The sequence below is a fragment of the Maniola hyperantus genome, chromosome 13, assembly GCF_902806685.2.
Source record: "Maniola hyperantus chromosome 13, iAphHyp1.2, whole genome shotgun sequence".
In the NCBI taxonomy this organism is placed as follows: Eukaryota; Metazoa; Arthropoda; class Insecta; order Lepidoptera; family Nymphalidae; genus Maniola; species Maniola hyperantus.
The window spans coordinates 9,092,766-9,114,379 of record NC_048548.1 but is presented as its reverse complement, the minus strand read 5'-3'; the positions used below and the strand labels follow the sequence as shown (position 1 = coordinate 9,114,379).

General features: G+C 38.0%; 3 protein-coding genes and 1 long non-coding RNA gene across 6 annotated transcripts in view; 1 reads left to right on the top strand and 3 right to left on the bottom strand.

Moving 5' to 3' along the window:
• Nucleotides 1-21,614, bottom strand: part of LOC138403170 (uncharacterized) — a 410,491-nt gene that overhangs the window by 130,426 nt on the left and 258,451 nt on the right. The window lies entirely within an intron of this gene.
• The window catches only part of LOC117987479 (thyroid peroxidase), a 178,836-nt gene that overhangs the window by 76,606 nt on the left and 80,616 nt on the right, over nucleotides 1-21,614 (bottom strand). The window lies entirely within an intron of this gene.
• ect (ectodermal) lies at nucleotides 8,512-17,028 on the top strand. The gene is made up of 8 exons (XM_034974535.2): nucleotides 8,512-8,614; nucleotides 8,758-8,972; nucleotides 11,275-11,376; nucleotides 11,469-11,870; nucleotides 14,704-14,908; nucleotides 15,039-15,519; nucleotides 15,832-15,960; nucleotides 16,410-17,028. The coding sequence occupies exons 2-8, from the start codon at nucleotides 8,765-8,767 to the stop codon at nucleotides 16,545-16,547; spliced, it is 1,665 nt and encodes a 554-aa protein (XP_034830426.1). The 5' UTR covers nucleotides 8,512-8,614; nucleotides 8,758-8,764; the 3' UTR covers nucleotides 16,548-17,028.
• LOC117987621 (sodium-independent sulfate anion transporter-like) overlaps nucleotides 17,189-21,614 on the bottom strand; it is a 30,764-nt gene continuing 26,338 nt past the window's right edge. For all 3 annotated transcript variants that reach the window (XM_069502552.1, XM_069502554.1, XM_069502553.1), the window contains 4 exons: nucleotides 21,246-21,419; nucleotides 20,472-20,622; nucleotides 19,576-19,749; nucleotides 17,189-18,946 (listed from right to left, as the gene is read on the bottom strand). In XM_069502552.1, the coding sequence (XP_069358653.1) occupies nucleotides 18,747-18,946; nucleotides 19,576-19,749; nucleotides 20,472-20,622; nucleotides 21,246-21,419 (699 nt within the window). In that variant the 3' untranslated portion in view covers nucleotides 17,189-18,746. The remainder of the gene's footprint in view (nucleotides 18,947-19,575; nucleotides 19,750-20,471; nucleotides 20,623-21,245; nucleotides 21,420-21,614) is intronic.

Sequence of the window (21,614 nt, the reverse complement as noted above, 5' to 3'; positions counted from 1 at the left end):
ATTATCTGTTATAATTAAATGTAAATTTTATGTTTTCTTACAGGTAAGATGTACAGATTGGAGATTTTCCGTAAAGCGCCACCTGTTTCAAATACTTCGTACTAATATCGAACGTGTGAGCAAAGGTCTAATGGAAAATGGAGGCTTTGCGGTAATCTTTTTCTATACCTACTTGAAGTAGCTTAGGTAATATAAGATAGATGGCTGTTAACATTTAAACGATTAATAGATGATAAAATCATTAAAGCGGATAAATTAATTTGAGTATTTTTATTATTTTTAAGTTAAGAGAATTTACCTATTTGTTAAATTATCTTTGGTAGGTACCTACTTACTTTTCACATTTCCAATTAAGTAGATAGGATGTATTCAAAAAGTTGTATAGGTATATGCTCCATTTGGTAGGTCTATATTCTTACAGGTATGTTCTATTCTGTCTGTTACCTCTCCACTCGACTGCGGAACCGATCTTGACAAATTTAGAAAAGAGATGAGATAGAAAATTTTATAGAACGGACATGGGGTAGTTACCTTCTATATTATCCAAGCAAATCCAAAATACGCTGACGAAATTGCGGGTAGATAATAATAGTCGAAATGGCGATCGATGAGGGAACGGTAGGTACGCCCCGCACACGAGCACGTCACCCACGCTCGCTCGCACCGGGTTAGCGCCGGGGCTGTGCGGGTGTGCGGGGCGTTCCCTCCCCGATTGCAATCTCGACCTGTCGCCTACTCATGAATGCATGTTGTCCTTGTGCGTGGAGGCCTGCAAGCGGAAGTGAGAAGGCGAAAGAAAGTACCCACAACCGGTCGTTAGTGGGCCAGTGGCAGGTCCGTACCGCAGTATAAAAAATCCAGTCTACAAAGTCGTACCATAGTTAGATACATATTCTTTAGCAGGAAACGGTGAACTATTTTACTTACAAATAAATTACCTACTTATTCCAACATTGCAATATTTTTTTTATAATGGCTGGACCTACATAAGTACTTACTTAACTATAAAATAAATGGTGAAGTTTCAAAAATATTTTGTCAGCCTATCTAGGTCTGAATAGATTGTTTTTCACGAAGTTGAAAGTATAAGCGGATGTGATAAGTGCTAAGATATCTTTATTTTATATAGTGTAACTTTTAACCGAACACTTAGGTACTTACATCATAAAATTCCAGATAATATACCTGTAGCTGTAAAGCTTATAATATCTACCTTTACCTAAGTATGTATTTGTATTGCAAAAAGTACGCTTCTGTACTATAGGTATATGGGACACGCATGCGCGTAGCGTCTAACTGCCTACGATACTGGTGCGATGATTAAGCATCTTTGGAGAACAAAGACGCCTACGGACATACCTACTTCAAAATACTTACAGCAGCAGATCGAGCGGCCCGTTACCAGTTGTTAGAAGGTGTTACCAATAAAAGTTGTTGCTTTTAACCTTCGAAACTCCCAGACCACCACCTATAGACGCCTAATAGCTGGACACCCCCGATCGCCAAGCTTAGGCAGTTGCTTAGCAGAAAAGTCGGCCCACGCCCGTTCGGTACCCTCATTCCGCACATTGTTTTGATTAGGTGACTTTTGAGTCTACCAATCACAAAAAGCATTCTCCTCTGTCCCCCGCCAACATTTTATGATTTTGTTTTTATGCAAAACCTTGTATATATGCGTACTTTTGACTCTTTTGAGGTTGAATTCTCTGTGTTTTAAGTAAACATAAAAAGATTAGGTAACTTACTACATTATTTTAGGCTATGGATATGGAAGTCTACTAGCCCTCGGCTCCGTTAGTTCACGTAGCAGACATCAAGGTCGCATAATAAAGTTGTCAGATTTGTATTAGGTCACAGGCGGCTATAACTTTACAAATGCATGACTTTACTTGATGAAAATTATGAAATGCATTGCAGTTTCTTCGCAGCATCCAGTTATCGGAGCTCTTTGGTATCATGAAGTTAACTGTAGTGACCAATCTTAGCCGTAGTCTGTACTATCTAGATCCGAGGCAAACCGACTGAATCAAGGGCTCAACTCGAGAACTATAAGCTTGTAAGACAACAACGCATGACTAAGGCGAAAGGCTCAGCTATAGAGTGGAGTGGTTCGCCGCCACTCCATTTTATCGCTTCTATTTTCTTATGAATTAAAATTCGGTTCATTTACTTTGATTTACGATTGAAATTGTTATAATGCAAATAAGGGCGCTCAAGCGTCCAGTCCTGCTGGTCGTGAGCCTAATAAGTGTGCCGTGTGAAGAACCATCCGACTCTCATCCATTACCGTGTACTAGCCGCCACTCGCCGCGCTTTAAGTCTACTCTATTCACCGCCACTCGCCGTGCCTCGACTCCACTCCTCCACGCTCGGTCTGCTCTGGGTCTAAGGCACCGTCTCCACGGACTAGAGAATCGCGGCAATAGTCTCGCCGTGTGATAAAATTCGATAGGTACTATCGCCGCAATAGTATCGCCTTGTAGAGATTAGCCCACAGAGTTTGTATCGAATTTTGTCACATGGCGAAACTATCGCCGCGATTCTTTTGTCCGTGGAGATGGCGCTTAAGGAAGCCCTAAAAACATGTCTACAGTACGCGGCAGAAAGTAATGTACATCGGCCTTTAGAATGACGTTTCGGCTTTGTAGAGCGTTGTTTCTGTCACTCATACCCATATATGACGTTTTGTCGGTCTCCACGACCAAGACAGTGCTCTACAAATCTGCTATCTCCTTCTAAAGGTCTATGTACATTACTTTCGGCCGCGTTATGTAGGTACTTACAATGTCAGTCAATAAATGGCAAAAGCAGAATTCAAAAATTGGAAGTAATTTTAGAGCATATGTTTTAAGTAAGTAATAATCGTTGTGCATGTTAGGAAACAATTACTTACTAACTTAATTACACATGCATGTAATTAGCACACAGTATCGTGCAACAAAGTTAGAGCAATAAAATCCTAGCACTCCAGCTGATAAAGCTTTTTATAGATTTTCACACCGATCGCGATGAGGAACACACTACTTCCTATAAGATAGTACGCAACCGGTCGAGATGGCAATCTGGGTATGAGGCGGGGGGACGCCCCGCACACCCGCACGTACCAGAGATATCCCGTACCGGGTTACCGAAGGGGCTGTACGGGTGTGCGGGGCGTCCCCACCCTGATGGCCATCTCAACCTGACGCGTACTAATGTGCGTCCAGCCTACGTAAGTATTATCATTATTTCTATAATGTAGGTTTAACTAGAATTATTAAAAAGTGAAAACGCGCTTATGGCGTCAACAACAGCGTATTGATTCTAACTTTCGAAATTTGTTTGACTTTATGTTAATTTAGTTCGAGCATTTCAAAACTTTACACAGAATAATATGACTAAAAAGTTGCAAAATGATTTCTTTGTAGCGTAATTTCAGAGAAACATTTTCCTCTAACCTTCGAATAAGTATTAGAGGTTTGAAAAAAAGACTAAGTAGGTATCAGGGATGATCATAGCATCTGGCATAATATTTACCTGTTGGGGAGAGTTAGACTCCAAGCATATACCTAAGCGCAGACTCGAAGCGAATTGGTGCTTCTTTTTAAAAAAAATCTCAAATAACTCTTACTAAAATTTATGTCCTTATAAATGTATGTTCAAAATTTTGGACGAATTCCCCGTATCACTGCGCTTCAATACTTATTGCACCGATATGCCTTTAGCCTTAAAAACAAAAGCAGTGCTCTAGTAAAACTTAACCACATACCAAGTTTTCTTAAAAAAAAACGTGTTTTGAAATGGTGAAATCGTAAAAGCAAATAGAAAATCACCGTGTAATTTTATAGAACAAGTAAGGTTTACGAGATAACAAACTGCTTTCGTATAGCGACAGAACAGCCCAAGCTCCCTAACGTCTTTTTCACCGACAAGAGCCGCAAGATAATGTACAACGTCAGTTTTAGTTGAACATTTTTACATAAAGAATACATAAATACAACATACCAAAAACATTTAACGAAAATTTACGAAGTTATAAGCTTGTTGTGTTGAGTCGTTGTCCTCGACAAACATGGTCACCCCAAGCGAGCGGCTGTGAGCAAACGGGACGGCTGGCGTTGATCGTGCTCGCTCCCGCTTGCGCGGTTCGACTCAGCTGTCATGCGGTCATTCAACCAGGTGTTCACACTTGCAGGATTTTAAAGTATTTTTTGTTCAAAATATAACCCGTAGTAAAAATGATTGCAATCGATTCTATTACCTACTGATTCTGAACAAACTACTTTCAGGTTTTGCGTATACTAAAACTAACGTTGCAAATGTCACCTGTGGTCATATTGATTGTGTTGGGGCTACAGGTACAGTTGTATGACCACAATTGCTAGCACATTCGCCGATGAAACGTGACGTGACGTTGACATAACACTACATCAACACTACATCTAACGTGTAACTGTACAAAGATAATGCTTTTACAGTCAAGTATCCACTAGAGTGGATGCTATACTATACAATAAGCCGTTTACTTTACATCGGCTGATCAAATCCATATTTTTAATATTTTTATTCTATGTTTACATAAGAAATTTCTCACTTAGAGGGTATTAGCACTACTCATTTAGATTTTTATAATATCCTCTACCCTAAGGTTGCCTGGAAGAGATCGCTATTTTAGCGATAAGGCCGCCTATTGTACATGCTGTATTTGTTATATGTCTATTGTTTTTGTTTTGGTGTACAATAAAGCATATTTTACTTTTACTTTTACTTTACTTACTCATGTGTTCTTTTCTTAGCACCCTTGAGTCTTGTCTGGGTCCTGACTCCTGCACGTTTCTCTATTTGTACAAACATTACAAAATATTATATGGATGAGACACAAGTAATAATGTTGATACATACAATAATAGAGAGAAAAATCCTTATGTTTTGGAGTAGGTAGGTACATGTGTCGCAATAAAATAGTGGGGTACTTAAAGTTCTGTATGTATTATGTAGCAAAAAACGAGTCTAGGTCATAAAATTAAGAAAGAGGTTTCGGCTTTGTAGAGCGTTGTCTCTGTCACTCATACCGATGTGATGTATTGTCGGTCTCAACGACAGAGACAATGCTCTACGTGACCGCTATCTTTTTCTAAAGGTCGATGTACAATATTTTCTGCCGGGTATAGGTACAATTTACATACTTTATCGGAACTTTTTTAATTATATAAAAGGAAAAGGACTGACTGACTGACTGACTGATCTATCAACGCACTACTCAAACTACTGGACGGATCGGGCTGCAATTTGGCATGCAGATAGCTATTATGACGTACGCATCCGCTAAGAAAGGATTTTTCAAAATTCAACCTCTAAGGGGGTAATAGGGGTTTGAAATTTGTGTAGTCCACGCGGACGAAGTCGCGAGCATAAGCTAGTCGGAACTAAATCTATCGAATTAGCTGTAAACTTTTCAACGTTGTAGTGGTTGTCTGCCTTTATACCTACTAGTTATTTGAAAATAAAATATAACGTGAACTGGCGTGGAAACAAGTTTAAAATTAACCGAGTGGCGGTCTATTTATTTACTCTTTACAGTTTCAGATTTTGTTGTAAGTTTTGTTTAAAAGTTTCAAACAGAGCATAAAGTTAGTTCAAGGATCATGGACAGACAATAACTTTTTAATTTTTAGGGTTCCGTATCTCAAAAAGAAAAAAGGAACTTTTATAGGATCACTTCGTTGTATTTTTGTCTGTCGTGTCTGTCAAGTACAGGGTACTTCCTGTTGACCTAGAATCATGAAATTTGGCAGGTAGGCAGGTCTTATAGAACACATAAGGGGAAAAAATCTGAAAACCGTGAATTTGTGGTTAAATCACATACAAAATTAAAGTGTGTTCATGAATTATCTAGTTAGTGTAAGTGGCACTGCCGTTCTAATAAGATATAAAAAATAAAATAAATAAATAAAATAAATGAACAAATATTTTTCAATTTTCAAAGTAAGATTACTATACCAAGTAGGATATCATATGAAAGGGCTTTACCTGTACATTCTAAAACAAATTTTCATTTATTTTAAGCATAATAGTTTTTGATTTAGCGTGTAAAATGTTGAAAAAATACGACTGTGGTACGAAACCCTCTGTGTGCGCAAGTCTGACTCGCACTTGGCCAGTTAAAGTTTATAAAATAGATCCATGAGGATGTCCAGACCTAACGATGGATAGTAAAAATAAAAAAGATTAAAAAAATGGAGAAGCAGGCAACTCTACAATAAGTATTATGATGTAATAATGAAGTAAGGTACCTACCTACTAGAAAAAATAGTCCCGATTAAGTTAAGTAGGTACCTAGTACATTAGTTAATAAAAATAAAGCTTAACGTAGTTTCATAACTGGTAAGTAAAAAAATATCAAAAGCGCTGTTAACATAAACAACTTTCATTTACATATCCGCATAGAAAGAAATGAGTAAATTTCAAATTTATGAATTTTGACTTGGAGCAAATTCTTGGGTTACGTCAGAGACAAGTCATCTGCGGCTTTCTTTATTGGAAACGCTTTTATAGTAGTGGATTCACTCTTAGAAAACTGACAGATATTATGATTTCAAATAGTTTTAGCGTTGGAACTGGAAGACCCCCCACTAGGTGGACGGACGACATCAGACGAGTCGCAGGGAGTCGCTGGATTCAGGCAGCGCACGACCGTGGCGTGTGGAAGTCCCTACAAGAGACCTATGTCCAGCAGTGGACGTCTGTCCGTTGATGATGATGATGATGATGAAATAATAATCGATCTGCCTGCTCCCTGGTGTAGGGAAGAGCTGTGTGGTATTGGTATAATAAGTAGGAGATCCGTAGGAGGTCCAATCACGGTAGAGGCCATTTTCAAATTAGCTTTGGTTTGGTGTGGTGTAAGACTTCAGCTCTAGGTAAATATCACTCTACTGACATGACGTGTCGCCAAGGATTCACCATACCGGTACAAAGCTGAGTGTTAGGGGTATGCAGGGCCATTTTTAACCTATTGGAGGCCCTGGGCACATTAGAATAATTGAAACATCCAAACATCCACACTTTCACATTTATAATAAGTATTAGTAGGATTAGGATACTAGTGTGAATAATCTGTTCTCTTTTTTTATTTTCATTTTTGATCTGTGGAAAAGACCGTATGGGAGAATAGTGCAACGGTGGAGTTCAACATTTCGAATTTGAGTCGGTCCTTACTTTTAAAATTGGCATTTTTTTTAAATTTAACAGCACAGGATCGTTTATTTGTGTGAGTGTTAGACAAAGTTGGCGCAGGAGAAAGTCATCGAGGTCCATTCACAAGCCGCATACAAATATTTGATGCCGCCTCCGATACCGAAAACGGGTTTAGTCTTGCTATGGGCGCTATCAACCTGTACATAATTATACTTAATAATAATAGAATTAATTATATATTTGGCAATTATAAGCGGTGATAGCCTAGTGGTTAAGACACCGGCCTCCTAGTCGGGGGTACCAGGGTTTGATCCCGGGTACACACCTCACCTCTACTATGCCGAGTCATGTGCGTTAGTAACTAAATATTACTTACGAATCTCAGTGGTTTTAATGGTGAAGGAAATCATCGTCAGGAAACTTGCATACTTGAGAATTCTCCATAATTTTATTTTATTTTATTTAGATACAAGTTAGCCCTTGCCTGCAATCTCACCTGGTGGTAAGTGACGATGCAGTCTAAGATGGAAGCGGGCTAACCTGGAAGGGGTATAAATCAAATCAGACCTGCCGGCAAGTGATAGTGCCGCCTAAGGTTGCTTGTAGAGAAGATGCTTATTCACTCTTGACTTGAAGGTACCTATATTATACGAATACCTACCTACCAGCTACCAGCTACCACCCTATCTACTATTAACCCTACTAGAGTTCTCATAATATGAGTTTTCATAATGGCCTACGTTAGTAACCATGGCAATTTCCCAATTGATTTCCTTCGATTTTACGTCACGTTATCAAATTGCACTTTAGACGCGTTTACATACATAACCTTTAGTGAAAGTATGGGACTTGTCCCCACATACTAATGATAAAACCGTTTAAAGATTCCGAAACCACACGCCACCGCACTTTTCTCTAACTAGACATGCCCAGTCTGCAAATAAATTAGTCAAACGAATTTTACCTATCCCTCTTTGGATCTCAAAGATTAAAACCTCTTTTGAACAGATGCGACACTACTTTATCATCACTCATTCATATCTCATCCGATTTCTTCCGAATCGTTAAGAAAATGCGGTTTATTATTTCGTAAAATCTTTTTAGGATAAGACAGTAGTTTTTGGATAAAAATAAAGCCAATCTTTTAAACCCATTTTTAAGATAATGTATATATTTCAATATACCGCGTTGAAGCTTTGTGATGAATGGACGGTGAAAGTCTACGCGGTCGCTGATCTATGCCCGGTGCGGCTACCATCACTACTTTCCTTCCCGCGTGTGTGACGTAACTCTATAAAAGAGAGTGTGGTGAAGACGCCGCTGCTATACTGTTTCCGATCGCCTACCTCGGTCATAGCGTCCCGAACACCGACATATAAGGACGCGGGCGGAACGTCTTCCGCAAGAGCCCTAAGGACTCGACAGTGAAAACACAAAGGTGAAGTGCATTTAGGACATCAGTGCAGTGTTGTGTCAGTGCTGTGAACGTGATAGCAACAGTGCGGTAGAGGCTGGACGGGCGGCACTGTCGCCATCGCGGTGGATTTGACGGTGTTGATTAAAGGCCTCTGTTTGTTTCAGATACGAGATGAGGTCGTTATTGTTCTTAGCGGCAGTATGCTGCTTAGTGTTGTCGGCTTACGCGAGCCCTATCTCGCGGCCGGAGGAATCTGAGGTGAAGGAAGCAGGAAGGCAAGCAGCTGCGGCTGCGCCTGCAGCACCCGCAGCCTCCTCTGATGACGATGATGACGACGATGAAGACGACGATGACGACGTTGACCTCGACCCATTATCAGGTAGATAATAAATGATTTAGATAAGGACCGTATATTTCATATTTAAAAGTTAAGTTTCGCACGAGTAAATAGGTCTAACTAATTGCGAATTCGAATCAATTGACATATCTGAAATAATACCACACTTATATTATTTTAAATGATCTGTAGCGTCACACATATGAATGTGTGATGAATATCTAAATAGATAATACAATAATAAATATCAAAAAAGATAATAATATATTATTGTACCTACGGTTTAATATAAATAAAATAAATTTGTTTTATTTATTCTACTTATCTGCTTATGTGGATCATCATCGTTAGTTAAATGTATTATTATTATAAAAAAAATTAATTAAAGTTTTGATATTAGTATTTCTTAGGTTACGAGTAGACATAATTATACGGTGTAGATTGTAATTGAACTTGCTAATAAGTTTTGTCGTTTAATTAAGCAAAAGCTACAACGGAAAAGTCAGTATAACTTGAGAGATATTTCTATCCGAATAGAAAGTTTTATTCTAAAGTATTTGTGTCTGTTTATAAACTTAATAAGTCATAAAGTAGTTTAGTGGAATACCTATGCATCAGCTGCAAATGTTTTCTAAACACCTGGGTCCTTCGGAGTTCGGACATAAATAGAACTCTATTAAGATCACTGATTGATGATGATCATAAATGTACCGATTGAGTTATAAATCTTATTTTAAATACTTCATAATATATATCTTTGGTTATCTTGTAATACTTACCGAAGCCATAGATACTGTTTGATAATATTATTCCTACACTAGCTGCCCCGGCGAACTTCGTACCGCCTAACAGTCGATTCAAATTTTTAAAATTTTTCTCTCCGTAAGAACCATCCTCGTACTTAAAGGAATATTATAAAAAAAGAATTAGCGAAATCGGTTCAGCCGTTCTTGAGATTTGCGATCAGCAACACAATTATAGCGATTCATTTTTAGGTATATATAGAGATTAAGACTGTGAAGTTTTCAATTTTCAATACAATCACAAAAAAGGTTAAAGCTCGCATACGTCGTTGTTTAAAGCGACGTTAGATAGTAGGTAGGTAGGTTTATTGTACTAAGGTACAATAAATTTTTTTTTACAAATAATATTGATAAGAAATTAAAAGAACATTGTCAAGTAATTGAGAAGCTATTAAACAGGTAAAGGAGGTAGCTATAGTTCTAATTCTAATACTTAGGTAAAATAAACACAAAACTTAAATAAATTCTCTTCGAAATAAGTTGTTAATTCATCTAACTTAGATGAGAATTAAGAAAGGGGAACAACTTCGGAAAAAATCATGATTGACGAATGACATGATGAATCAATGTATCTAAGTCATGAGGATTAGTGAAAGTTGAAAATAACCAAATTGCAAATTAACTTTAAGACATAGCTAAAAGTTCTCAAATCAACCCAGTCTTTTAACTTTGACTAGCTCATGCTCGCGATTTCATCCGCGTGGACTACACAAATTTCCCTATTTCCCCCCCTTAGGTGTTGAATTTTCAAAAATCCTTTCTTAGCGGATGCCTACGTCATAATAGCTATTTGAATGCCAAACTTCAGCCCGATCCATCCAGTAGCTTGAGCTGTGCGTTGATAGATCAGTCAGTCAGTCAGTCACCTTTTCCTTTTATATATTTAGAAGATTCAATTCAAAGATAAGTTATGACGAAAGTAGAAACCAAAAATGCAAACCATTTTTGGCTGCGAAATAGTATTTGAATACAATACCTAAGTGTTACAAGTCATCGATAAACATTCCAATGAATCAGGACGCGCACCAACGGAATGTGAACGCAGCGTGACAGGTGCTCTCATTTGTTAATTAATTCAAACAGAAATACTCAATCTTGAGAAATTCAAGCTATCGTGCTTTCTACAGTCGAAAGACTCAGGACGTCACGCACCACGACGCGAATTGCGATAACTGTTCCGATATTATTTTATCTGCGCTAAAGAATAAGCTAAACATGTGGATGTGTGGACTGTCTCTAACATAACGTAGATTAAACGAATTGATAGATGATAGTACTAGCTTGATGCCCGCGATTTCGTCCGCGTCGATTTAGGCTTTTAAAATCCCGTGGAATCTCGTTTATTTTCTGGGATAAAAAGTAGCCTATGTCACTCTCCAGGTCTTTGACTATACCCGTGCAAAAAATCACCCCCTTTAAAGGGATTTTTAAAAATTCAACCCCTAGGGGGGGTATAATAGGCGTTTGAAATTAGTGTAGTCTACGCGGACAAAGTCGCGAGCATAAGCTAGTTATCTAATAATTAATTTTTGTTGTTACAGATGACGACGACGATGACGACGATGAAGAAGAAGAAGACGAGGAAGAAGATGAGGAAGAATCAGATGATTATTTAGAAAAATTCTTCGACGATCTCTTAGGAGGTAAGACGAAAATGATAGTATCTAGAAAAAAATTCGCTGAACTATATGCATTTTTAGATAGACTGATTTATGGTGTTCTATTCTTTGTGTAGGCGGGGATGATGACGAGGACGAGGAAGAATCAACAGGCGTACAGTCAGTTGTGGCTTCAGCCGATACAGTAGCCGCTGCGCCCGCGCCTGCGCCTGTCGCCGCTGTAGAAGAGGTCGCCACGGCTTCGGAAGAAGTCGAGGCAGTGGAAGGAGAAGCCGCCGCAGAAGGCGAAGAACCTGAAGCTGGACAAAAGGAGCCCGCAAGCGCCGAAATAGAACCCGCAGCCGCTAGCGCGGAAGTCGCCGCCGCCGCCGACGCTGAGGACGACGAAGAGGAAGAAGACGACATCACTGACGCGCTCGACCCCGAGGACGACGATGACGACGAAGAGGAAGAGGATGATGATGACGACGACGACGACGACGATCTCACCGACGCTCTCGGCAGAAATAAACAAGCACGTGAGTCCAGAAAGTTAAAGGCGGCCTACGCAAAAAAGAGCGGGAAAAAAACTAGCCACATCAAAGTAAAGAAAACCAAAGCGACGTTTGTTGCGCCCCCAGCCGTCGAACACAAAAAGTTCAGATAGTCACAAGTGCCCGGAGCCGGGCGAGCCGCGCCCCCACATCCACCTGAGAGACCCCACGGTCCCCTCCTTTAGCTTAGCTATTTATTGACTATTTATTTATTCTATTTATTTTATTTATTAAGTGAAGTGTGCTCGATGAATGAATGAGTAAGTATGAAATTAGTAAGTTGAAATTAAATTAATGTCTAGATCATGTCACACCAGATCAGTGGCAATTTATGAAATAAACCTGTTTGTTCTAATCTTTGTGTAAAATTTATTATACTTTCACATGACCTATGTTATGATTATTTTGTGCGTATAAATTAAAAGAATTCTAGGAAATACATTTTTTTGTATCGGTCAGAAATCTAATTTGTTTTGTCAAATAACAGTGACATTATCTAGTACTTAATTTAATTTTAAATGTTGTAAAAAAATAAACGCATACTAGTCAAAAATCTTATATTTATGCAAGCTCCCTCTTCGAACCTAATACTGATATGTATATTATATTTTAACAATAACGTATTTAGCTTCTAACTTTTTACTTAATAATAACGTATTTTCGCAGTAGTAACAAGAACATTGAATTTAAGTGTATGTAATTAGCTTTTTGACCGATTTATGTATATTTAACGCACAATCATAATTCATAACAGCTGATTCCATTTCCTATATCCCACCTAACACCTATGTCTCATCAAAGCAATCTATATAAGTCCATAGGAGGTGTTCAACATTCGTTAAGAGATAGTGGTGAGTGTAGGCCGATACCGATCTAGAAATCCTGTACACATGTATTAGAAACAAGCACAGCGTTCCAAAGACTATTAAGGAGCAACTAGTTTTGTAGATGTATGTTAAGGGGTCGGGGATCGGTTCTGCCGTCCGCTTACTTTCCCATCCGGAGCTAGTGCAATGAACTCATCCGATTTCTTCTCCAACCTTGACACTTTCTTTAACCTTGCTCGTCCCGAGCACAGGAAATCGACCTTGACAGAACCCACAACCGTTTCGGCAGCTCGTAGAAAGTAAAACGAACCTAAATGTTTACTCTCACTGTGACGAAATGACGACAAAATTTGCGTGATAACGTCCGGCCAAGTGAAAACGAGATAATGAGATGCGAAAAGAGAAATTTTTACGTGTTTGTCGTCGAGAAATTCTGGGAGAGTCGCGAGGAGTAATATTCGACCTGAATGGAACTTGTTTGTTACCGGTAACACCAATTCAAGCAATTAGTAGCTCGATCTCAATTTCCTTCAACGGAAATACATTGAGATGCTTTATAAATATATGGCACTTGTATGAATAGCAATAGTTAGGCTTCAAAAGGATTAAGTATTCTGTAATATCGATTAATGGAGTCGCACGAAAATTGAATATATACGATTTGGGATAGGTTAAGGTGTAAATTGTTTGAATAGCGACGTGTATTGGTTTAGAATTAGATTTCTTCCAATGCACACGACTCGGAACGCAGTTTCTTTTACGTGTAGAAAATAGAAAATCCACCGTTGACTGGTCCTATTAATTGGTATCGTCTATTAGAATTCAACCGGCTTGCAGATCCAGAAACAGTTAGCCGTGGCGTGCCCGCTTCACGTGAATTGAATTAGATGTGTGGTATGAATTATTACCCCAACGCATATCTAATTATAATAGTTAAGCATTAACGAGTAGGTGCGTGATATCATGATAGATGTAGCAAATTATTGTTTGGACACACCGTTTTTAAGAATTTATTGCCTACTAATTAAGTTTCGCTATCCATGCCAGACACTCAATTAGTATTTGATTGAATCGATTAGATTTGTTTTATAAGTGATTTAAATAATAATTTAATTATTTGACGAGTTTCATATTCTATCAGGAATTTATAATATATTTGAAGCAGTGATTCATTATATCCGTTTGTATATATAAAAGTAACAAAAAATAATTAAATAGGATAAAGCAAAAATTACTGAATTCGAAAGTTATTATGTGGTATGATGATTATTACTCTTATAGGTGGCCCTACCGCGGTTGTTTGACAGCTACAATGTCACGATCGCAATCATCTCTGATTGGTTAATGCTCGCTCACTTTTGGCCACAATGCATTGTTGCAACAAGAATCGCACAAATTCAGCCAATCAGAACAATTGACATTGTAATAATGATTGATGCAGGTTTTAGACAATCGCCCTACCGGTCTATTGAGGTTTCATTAATATTTGATGTTAACTTCCAATAGATAAAAATGAAAAAGGTGAACCATGATATGATCAGGCAATCTATATTAGGTACAAGATAAGATTAAAAAACCGGTCAAGTACGAGTTGGACTCGCATACGAAGGGTTCCGTACTATCGTACAAGATATACCTAACACTTTTATACAGCACACTGCAAGTTAATGTATGACTGCGCCATCTGTATGTGATTTAGTAATTCTTTTTTTCATTAACATATTTTTTGTGATTGTAACCACAAATTCACAGTTTTCGGGTTTTTTCCTTTACTTGATGTATTGAGACTTGAGACCTACCTAACCACCTGCCAAATTTCATGATTCTAGGTCATTACCCTATAGGTTTTCTTGACAGACACGACATGCAGACGGACAAACAGACAGAGAGAGAGCTTCTTTTTTCATTTAGAGGTACGGAACCGTAAAAAGCACTAATAAGTACATTAAGAAGGTAGTATCTTTATTTTAACTGTGCATAAAACAATTCAGGTGCTCTGACTGACGAACCAGTGAAGAAACCTCCGGTCCCTGCGGTCTACATAGTTAAATATAACAGATTTGTGGACAATATCCTCGAAAAAATGAACGATATATTGAGACGATCCTACGACCCTGTCAATGTAAAGCTGCAGCCTATTGATGCGAGCAAAAAGACTACAAAGCCGAAGAAAAATCAAAAGAAGTCAAATAAAAGGTATGAAAACTACTATAACATATTCGTATAGTACCTTTATGTATAATTTGTAACAATAATAATTTTACAATTGAAAGAAGAATCTTTTTCGAATTTCTTGTTTTACGTATTAGCTACTATTACATTTCAGGAAGACATCCAACAAGAAAAAGAATTCCGCTCGAGGAGGAGACACTGAGAAGAAGAACGAAAATGAAACTATTAAAGAAGAAATTGATGTAAATAAAGTAAAGGAAGAGATCAATGTCGAGAACCTCAACAAAATTACACCAGAAGCTACGAATTCAAATCCAAACGATTCGAGGGCGTTGAAAGAGAAAGCTAGCGCTAAACCAAAACCAACAACCCCAAAGCCAAAACCAACTAAAGCCAAAGCGACCGCAAAGCCAAAACCTAAACCACCTACAAAAACGACCACAAAAAAGCCAGCCACAGCCAACAAGAACAAAGTAAAGACGACTGAAAAAAGCAAGCCAAGAGCCAAAGGTACATTGTACGGATTGTCTTCACTGAGAAGAACTGGTGACGTTGCAGTCAACATTATGTCTGATCACACAACAGTGAAGAGCAACTTTGCAGTCGGCCCCCTTATATTGAGAGTAGAAAAGGAGGTAAGCGAATCAACTATAATGCGCAAAAAATTACTCACGAGCCATTTTAATTTTCTGTGTCAAATTTTCATGTCAAAAGTACGATTTTAGTCCTTATTTTAAAGGCGAACCGTACTTTTGACATGACAGTTGACCCATAGAGTTAAAATGACCCGTGAGAAGTCATTTTGTATGGACTATTATCATTATTACACAAAATGTAAAAATATAAGATAATTTTAAATATGATATGCATTAGAAGCTTTCTAAATTTTTTTTTAATTCATGATGTCTTCAAATAAAATGTTTTGAATATTTATTTTGAATGTGCAGGTTGGACGAAAGAAAGAAATTAAATCGGCCACAGCTACGACGGCAGAAATGATGGGAAAGCTTACGCTACGCGTGAACAACGAAGGAGTTGCCACTTTGCATTCCATTAAAGTGTTACAGCCTAAACAGGTCAGTAACACCAGCATCGCTTATACGTAGTCTTTTTAGTTTGACGGGCGTTCGTTTTTGTGATTTTTTAGAAATATATTACTATATATATAATACAAGTAGGGCGACCTCAAGGTTCTCATTATTAAGATTTTACGAATACAAAATTAGCTTGTAAATAAAGTATGGCAGATATTATTCAAGAGTTTAAATCCAATGAGTTTAGTGATACTACCCACTGATAAACTTAGGCGCAAATGTTTTTTAATGGAACACGATACTTTCATAAATATGGTTTTACGTGTGATTTGATCTGTTTTGACGTTTCATGATCCGTGACACATCCCGTTTCAGCGTTTATATTTTTCTTTAAAAACATTTTTTTTATCGATATCATATGAAAATACCCTGTAGCATCTATAGTTGTCTACTATTTGATACTTACCTAGTAAAGTTTTGTTTGGTTTTAGGTGCGTGTGGACAGCAACCACGAGAGAACGCGTGAGTTGGTCTGGCAGCGTAGCGCACGTATCGCTCACGTTGTATCAGAGAAATTGAGGTCCGCATCCAAACCAATGTTCCTCCAGCAACCTGTAGTCAGGCAATAAAATTAAAAATCTAAAATTGAATAAATGTTACAGCTCATTTGGTTAAGTCTCATTACTTGACTTACTGATTAGGTTAGACTGTTACTTCTTCCGTACTTCCACTGTATATAAAATGCAGTGCACTAGTTGAGCTAAAAATTATATTTATTAATACAATTTTAAGAATGAAAAAATGTCTACAAAATAATAATTTAAAATATTGATTGGTGACGATGTTGATTTGTTTATATCATTTTATTATTAAAAAGGAATGTTGTATACTGTTATAGACAAATCGACTAAAATTATGGTTTAGGTCTAGTTCTTAAGTATCTTTAAAAAGGTGCGATTTTATAGGTGTTTGTATGATACTCATGATTTTAATAGTCAGAAAGTGCATTTACTATTGTAACTTAATGGTGCTATTTTTAATGTACTATGGTACTATTTATGACTAAGTTTTTATTTAAAAAAACAAAAGATCTTAAGCAGCAGTGTTTTATTTTTAAACTCCAATATTAATAAACTAAATGTAAAGATAATTTTATGGTCTAACGTTGTTTTATTCGTCTGGTAACAGCGCAAGTTAAAATAGTCTATGTTTAAACTTTTACGTACTACCGTACAATGTTGTGAGGTTTTACGTAATTGAAAGACGTAAATGTTCCAAAAGTGAGATTTATTTTCATTTAAAGAAAAATTATATTCATTGCACATTTTAAAATAACAACATAGTCAGCATTATACTTTATAGGAAGACTAAACACTCAAAAATAACTAAGACAAAACTATAAGGACAAAAAATAAAATAAAAACCGACTTCAATAACCACAAACGGACAGAGTAATCGCGTAACAAACATACAAAAAAAATACAGTCGAATTGAGAACCTCCTCATTTTTTGAAGTCGGTTAGAAATGAGAAAGTTAGATTCCTGATTTCTGATGTGCTGAAAAATTGAATATTTAATATTTGCTTTTGGCATAATAATGTAAACTTATAACATAGCTGCGTACAATAATGATTCTTATTGTATTACAGCCTTTACCTAACAAATGCGACATTCCAGCCTACCTTTAGATCTCCCGAGACGGTCAAGCGGCTTGACGTCAAGCACGTAGATTTGTTTTGCTTGATCAAGCTGCTTGATGCGCCTGTCAAACGTCTTGATTAAGCAAACGGCACTCTTCTGATACATCGAACACTGTCCGAACGTCGCGTCAAGCAAAAATATAAAATCGCATCATTCACGCGTCAAGCACGTAAATGCTTGCAAGCATCAAGCAAACTTTGTAAACAGTCATAATGCTTGAAAACTTAAAATAGGCTAAATTTTGTTGCTTTGTTGCAATTGTTTTGGTACCAATTATTTAGTAATTAGTTATTGGTTTTGGTAGCATGCGGTTATTCAAGGGGCAGACCAACAAATTCCTGAAAGGCCGCCATCAGCAGTTCTTCTGGTGCTGCGAATGTTCGTGGGCGGCGGTAATTACTTAACATCAGGTGACCCGCCTGCTCGTTTGCTCGCTATCTCTATTAAAAAAAACCAAATATCTGTAGCCTTGTGGCGGTTGGCCATTACCGGTACCAGTCACGAACTTTAACTGTATGGCATGCACATTGTGCTTTACAGAGGTAAATAAAATGGTAACTTCTGTTTGTCATTTAGTGTGCGGGCCAAACTCTTGTCATCATTACAATATATTCGCAATTATTTTACATTTTGGCATCATAATGTTGCTATACTATAGAATTATTCACATAATATTCAAGTACAACCACTTCTTATTCTTTATTTGAAAGTTACAAGTTATTATTTAACTTAATTATTTTGTTAATAAATAAGGTGTCATTTAGACTGCCACCAAAATGTCTTACAAAAAAATTAAACAAAATTACTGTCTTAATATACTGGTATAAGAGAACTACCCTAAAACCTCCTGTGCCTATATTACAAAACTTTAAATAAGTACTAGGAACAACAAGTTTATTCTGCTGCATACTGCATTAAAACTTATAGACTAGCGCTTGGCTGTAATCAGACCTGCTAGCCTAAGATGGAGCGCGCTTGCCTAGAAGATGCATATTCACTCTTGACTTAAAGGTACCCATATTAAAAGTGGAATTAACTTAATTACAATAGCCGATTTAGCTTCGATTGGCAGTATAAGTAATTAATATAATTTACTACAATAAAATTCTAACCTATCTAAAATGTCGTCACGTATCATTGACTTCCCTTGGCAAGCTCTTTCGCCGTCCATTGGGAGTTGTAAGTAAAGGTGCACAGTTCTGATCGTCGGCTATGATAACTTCTATGGTGTCATCGTCGACTTGACTTAGAGATTTGTACGGAGGTGGAGGCGTGACACGTTTTCCCTCCCCGTTAACCACTGGTAACGCTATTTGGCCCGTAAGTTCTGAAAAGAAAGGAGTATTTAATTTGTACTAGATGATGCCCGCGACTTCGTCAGCGTGGATTTCGGTTTTTGAAAATCCCGTGGGAACTCTTTGGTTTTCCGGGATAAAGAGTAGTCTACGTCCTCCCTACGTCCTTCCCCGGGATGCAAGCTATCTCTGTTCCAAATTTCATCAAAATCGGTTGAACGGATGGGCCGTGAAAAGCTAGCAGACAGACAGACAGACAAGACACTCCACACTTTCGCATTTATAATATTAGTATGGATTGTAAGCCTGTGATAATCAGGCAAGTAAAGTCAAACTGCAATCAGTAAATTTTTATCTATAATCCGCGACAGGTCAAGATGGCAATCAGGGTACAAGGCGGGGGGACGCCCCGCACACTCGCACGTCACCCGCGCACACCGTTGCCATCTCGACCTGTCACGTACTATAGATTATAACATAGGGACATGTTCAAGGGTCCGCTAAGACATTCCTACAAGGCCGGTAACACATTGGCGGTTCCTCTGGTACTGCAAAGGTTTATGGGCGGCGGTAATCACTTAACATTAGGTGCCCCGCTTGACCGTTTGCTCGTTTTTTTAATGCCTTTTGCTGCGGTGAAATCAAAAATACAACAACTGACCTTGTAAAGTAGCGTCCAATTCCGCGGCAGCCATGACCACAACCACGCTGGAGCCAGCTCCAGTGAACACGGACGCTACATTGGTCCGAGGCGATAGTAGAACGAGCGGTTGGCCGCGGGACGACAATGTGTTTGATAATGCACACATGCCTTTCGCTGCGGTAAAATCGGCACCTATAACGAAAACAATAGAATGTACTTCGATTTTTTTTGAAATGCTGTCCATAAACTTATTCATTTTGTATTTCTGATCTGCCAAGCAACTTGAAGAAAACTTCTGCAATGAAGTATCACTATTCTTTCTTAGCCACCTTTCATACAATCAGCCAAAAATTAGCAATTATTATTTTGGGATACGATGATTTTGATGATGAGGACATTAAATATATGACTTCATCCGTTCGACAGCTAATATTATCCACTAGAACATGCGTAGTAGGGTGAATTATGTCTACAGATAATGCAAAGAATCAGTACGTCTCTAGGTAACCACGGCCACTCTTTTTTTATTGTGAGATAGGCTTGCGCTTGACGAAAATCATGCTTGAGAAACAGAGCAATGATGTGATCTAAGTGGGAGCGCGCTTTCCTAAAAGATGCGTATTCACTCTTGCCTTGAAGTTGTTCAAGTTGCTTCAACTTGGCAGGAAATACGGACGCCGGAAAAGGCATTCCATACCTTAGCGTTTCGTATCAGAAACGGTGTGCAAAAATGCTTCGTACGAGTAGATTGGATGCCGACTAGGTACATAAGGGTGCCAGCGTTCACGGTTTCTGGCTATTCTGTGGTTCTACCAGAGAACAGCGAGAAACCGTGAAGTAGAAGCGGTGAAGGAGAAACAATGATACTCTACGCAGAAATAAATCATACAACATAACCAAGACAAAGGGCTTACCAAGCACATATCTGCAGTCGATGACCACTGGCATGCTGCAACCTCCCTGCTTCTTCGCCGCGCGAGTCACGTACTGCCTTATGTACTCCACGCCGGGAAAGTAAAGGCTGTTTCCCACGGTTATCAACAGGTAACTGAAGCCGTTGTTATTCTGTAACAAAAAAAATACTTTTTTGACTGGCTGTTTAATAGCTTGCATCCCGGCGATGGATATATACTACTTTTTGTTCCGGAAAATCAAATTCTCCTCAAGGGATTTTTAAAAAACTATATCCACGTGAACGATGTTGCTGATAACAGGCGAACTTCCGGACCTAACGATTACAACATTTTAATTTATATCAGCGTCTTAAAGTCTATATATGCGACTCTAGCTTTTTAAACAGGAAGTACCTCACGCTTTTTTACATTTATTGGGAAAATTACAGACTATTAATTATTTTAATTATATCAGCGTCTTAAAGTCTATATATGCGACTCTAGCTTTTCAAACAGGAAGTACCTCACGATTTTTTTACATTTTATTGGGAAAATTACAGACTATAATTATTTTAATTATATCAGCGTCTTAAAGTCTATATATGCGACTCTAGCTTTTTAAACAGAAAGTACCTCACGCTTTTTTTACATTTTATTGGGAAAATTACAGACTATAATTATTTTAATTATATCAGCGTCTTAAAGTCTATATATGCGACTCTAGCTATTTAAACAGGAAGTCATGCTTTTTTACATTTATTGGGAAAATTACAGACTAAAAATTTAAAAAAATACCGTAATAATTTCAGCTTCCATCTGCGGTCTCGCGCTGGGGTAGAGCAGCAGTATAACATTAAGTAGGACCCCGGCTACTATGCCCAGTTCCACGCCAACTATAAGGCACAACGCGAACGTAGCGAACGCCGGCACGAGGTCAGCGCGCCGAGAGCGCCACATCGGTTTTACAACCTGAAAAGTTATTTTAATTAATACTTGTACATTTTATACATCTCAGCCTTAATAGCCTAGCCATTCATGATGGTGACGATTTAAATACACAAGATAAAAAAAATACAACTAACATTAGCCATAATATTATAGATGCGAAAAAGTTTATTTATTGGTTTGTCCTTCAATCACGCCGCAACGGGGCAAGACGGATGG

Coding starts and splice junctions, on each gene's coding strand:
- ect (XM_034974535.2), top strand. CDS start 8,765: ATGAGGTCGTTATTGTTCTTAGCGGCAGTATGCTGCTTAGTGTTGTCG. Junction 11,377..11,468: donor CTTCGACGATCTCTTAGGAG/GTAAGACGAAAA, acceptor TTCTTTGTGTAG/GCGGGGATGATGACGAGGAC. Junction 15,961..16,409: donor AAGTGTTACAGCCTAAACAG/GTCAGTAACACC, acceptor GTTTGGTTTTAG/GTGCGTGTGGACAGCAACCA.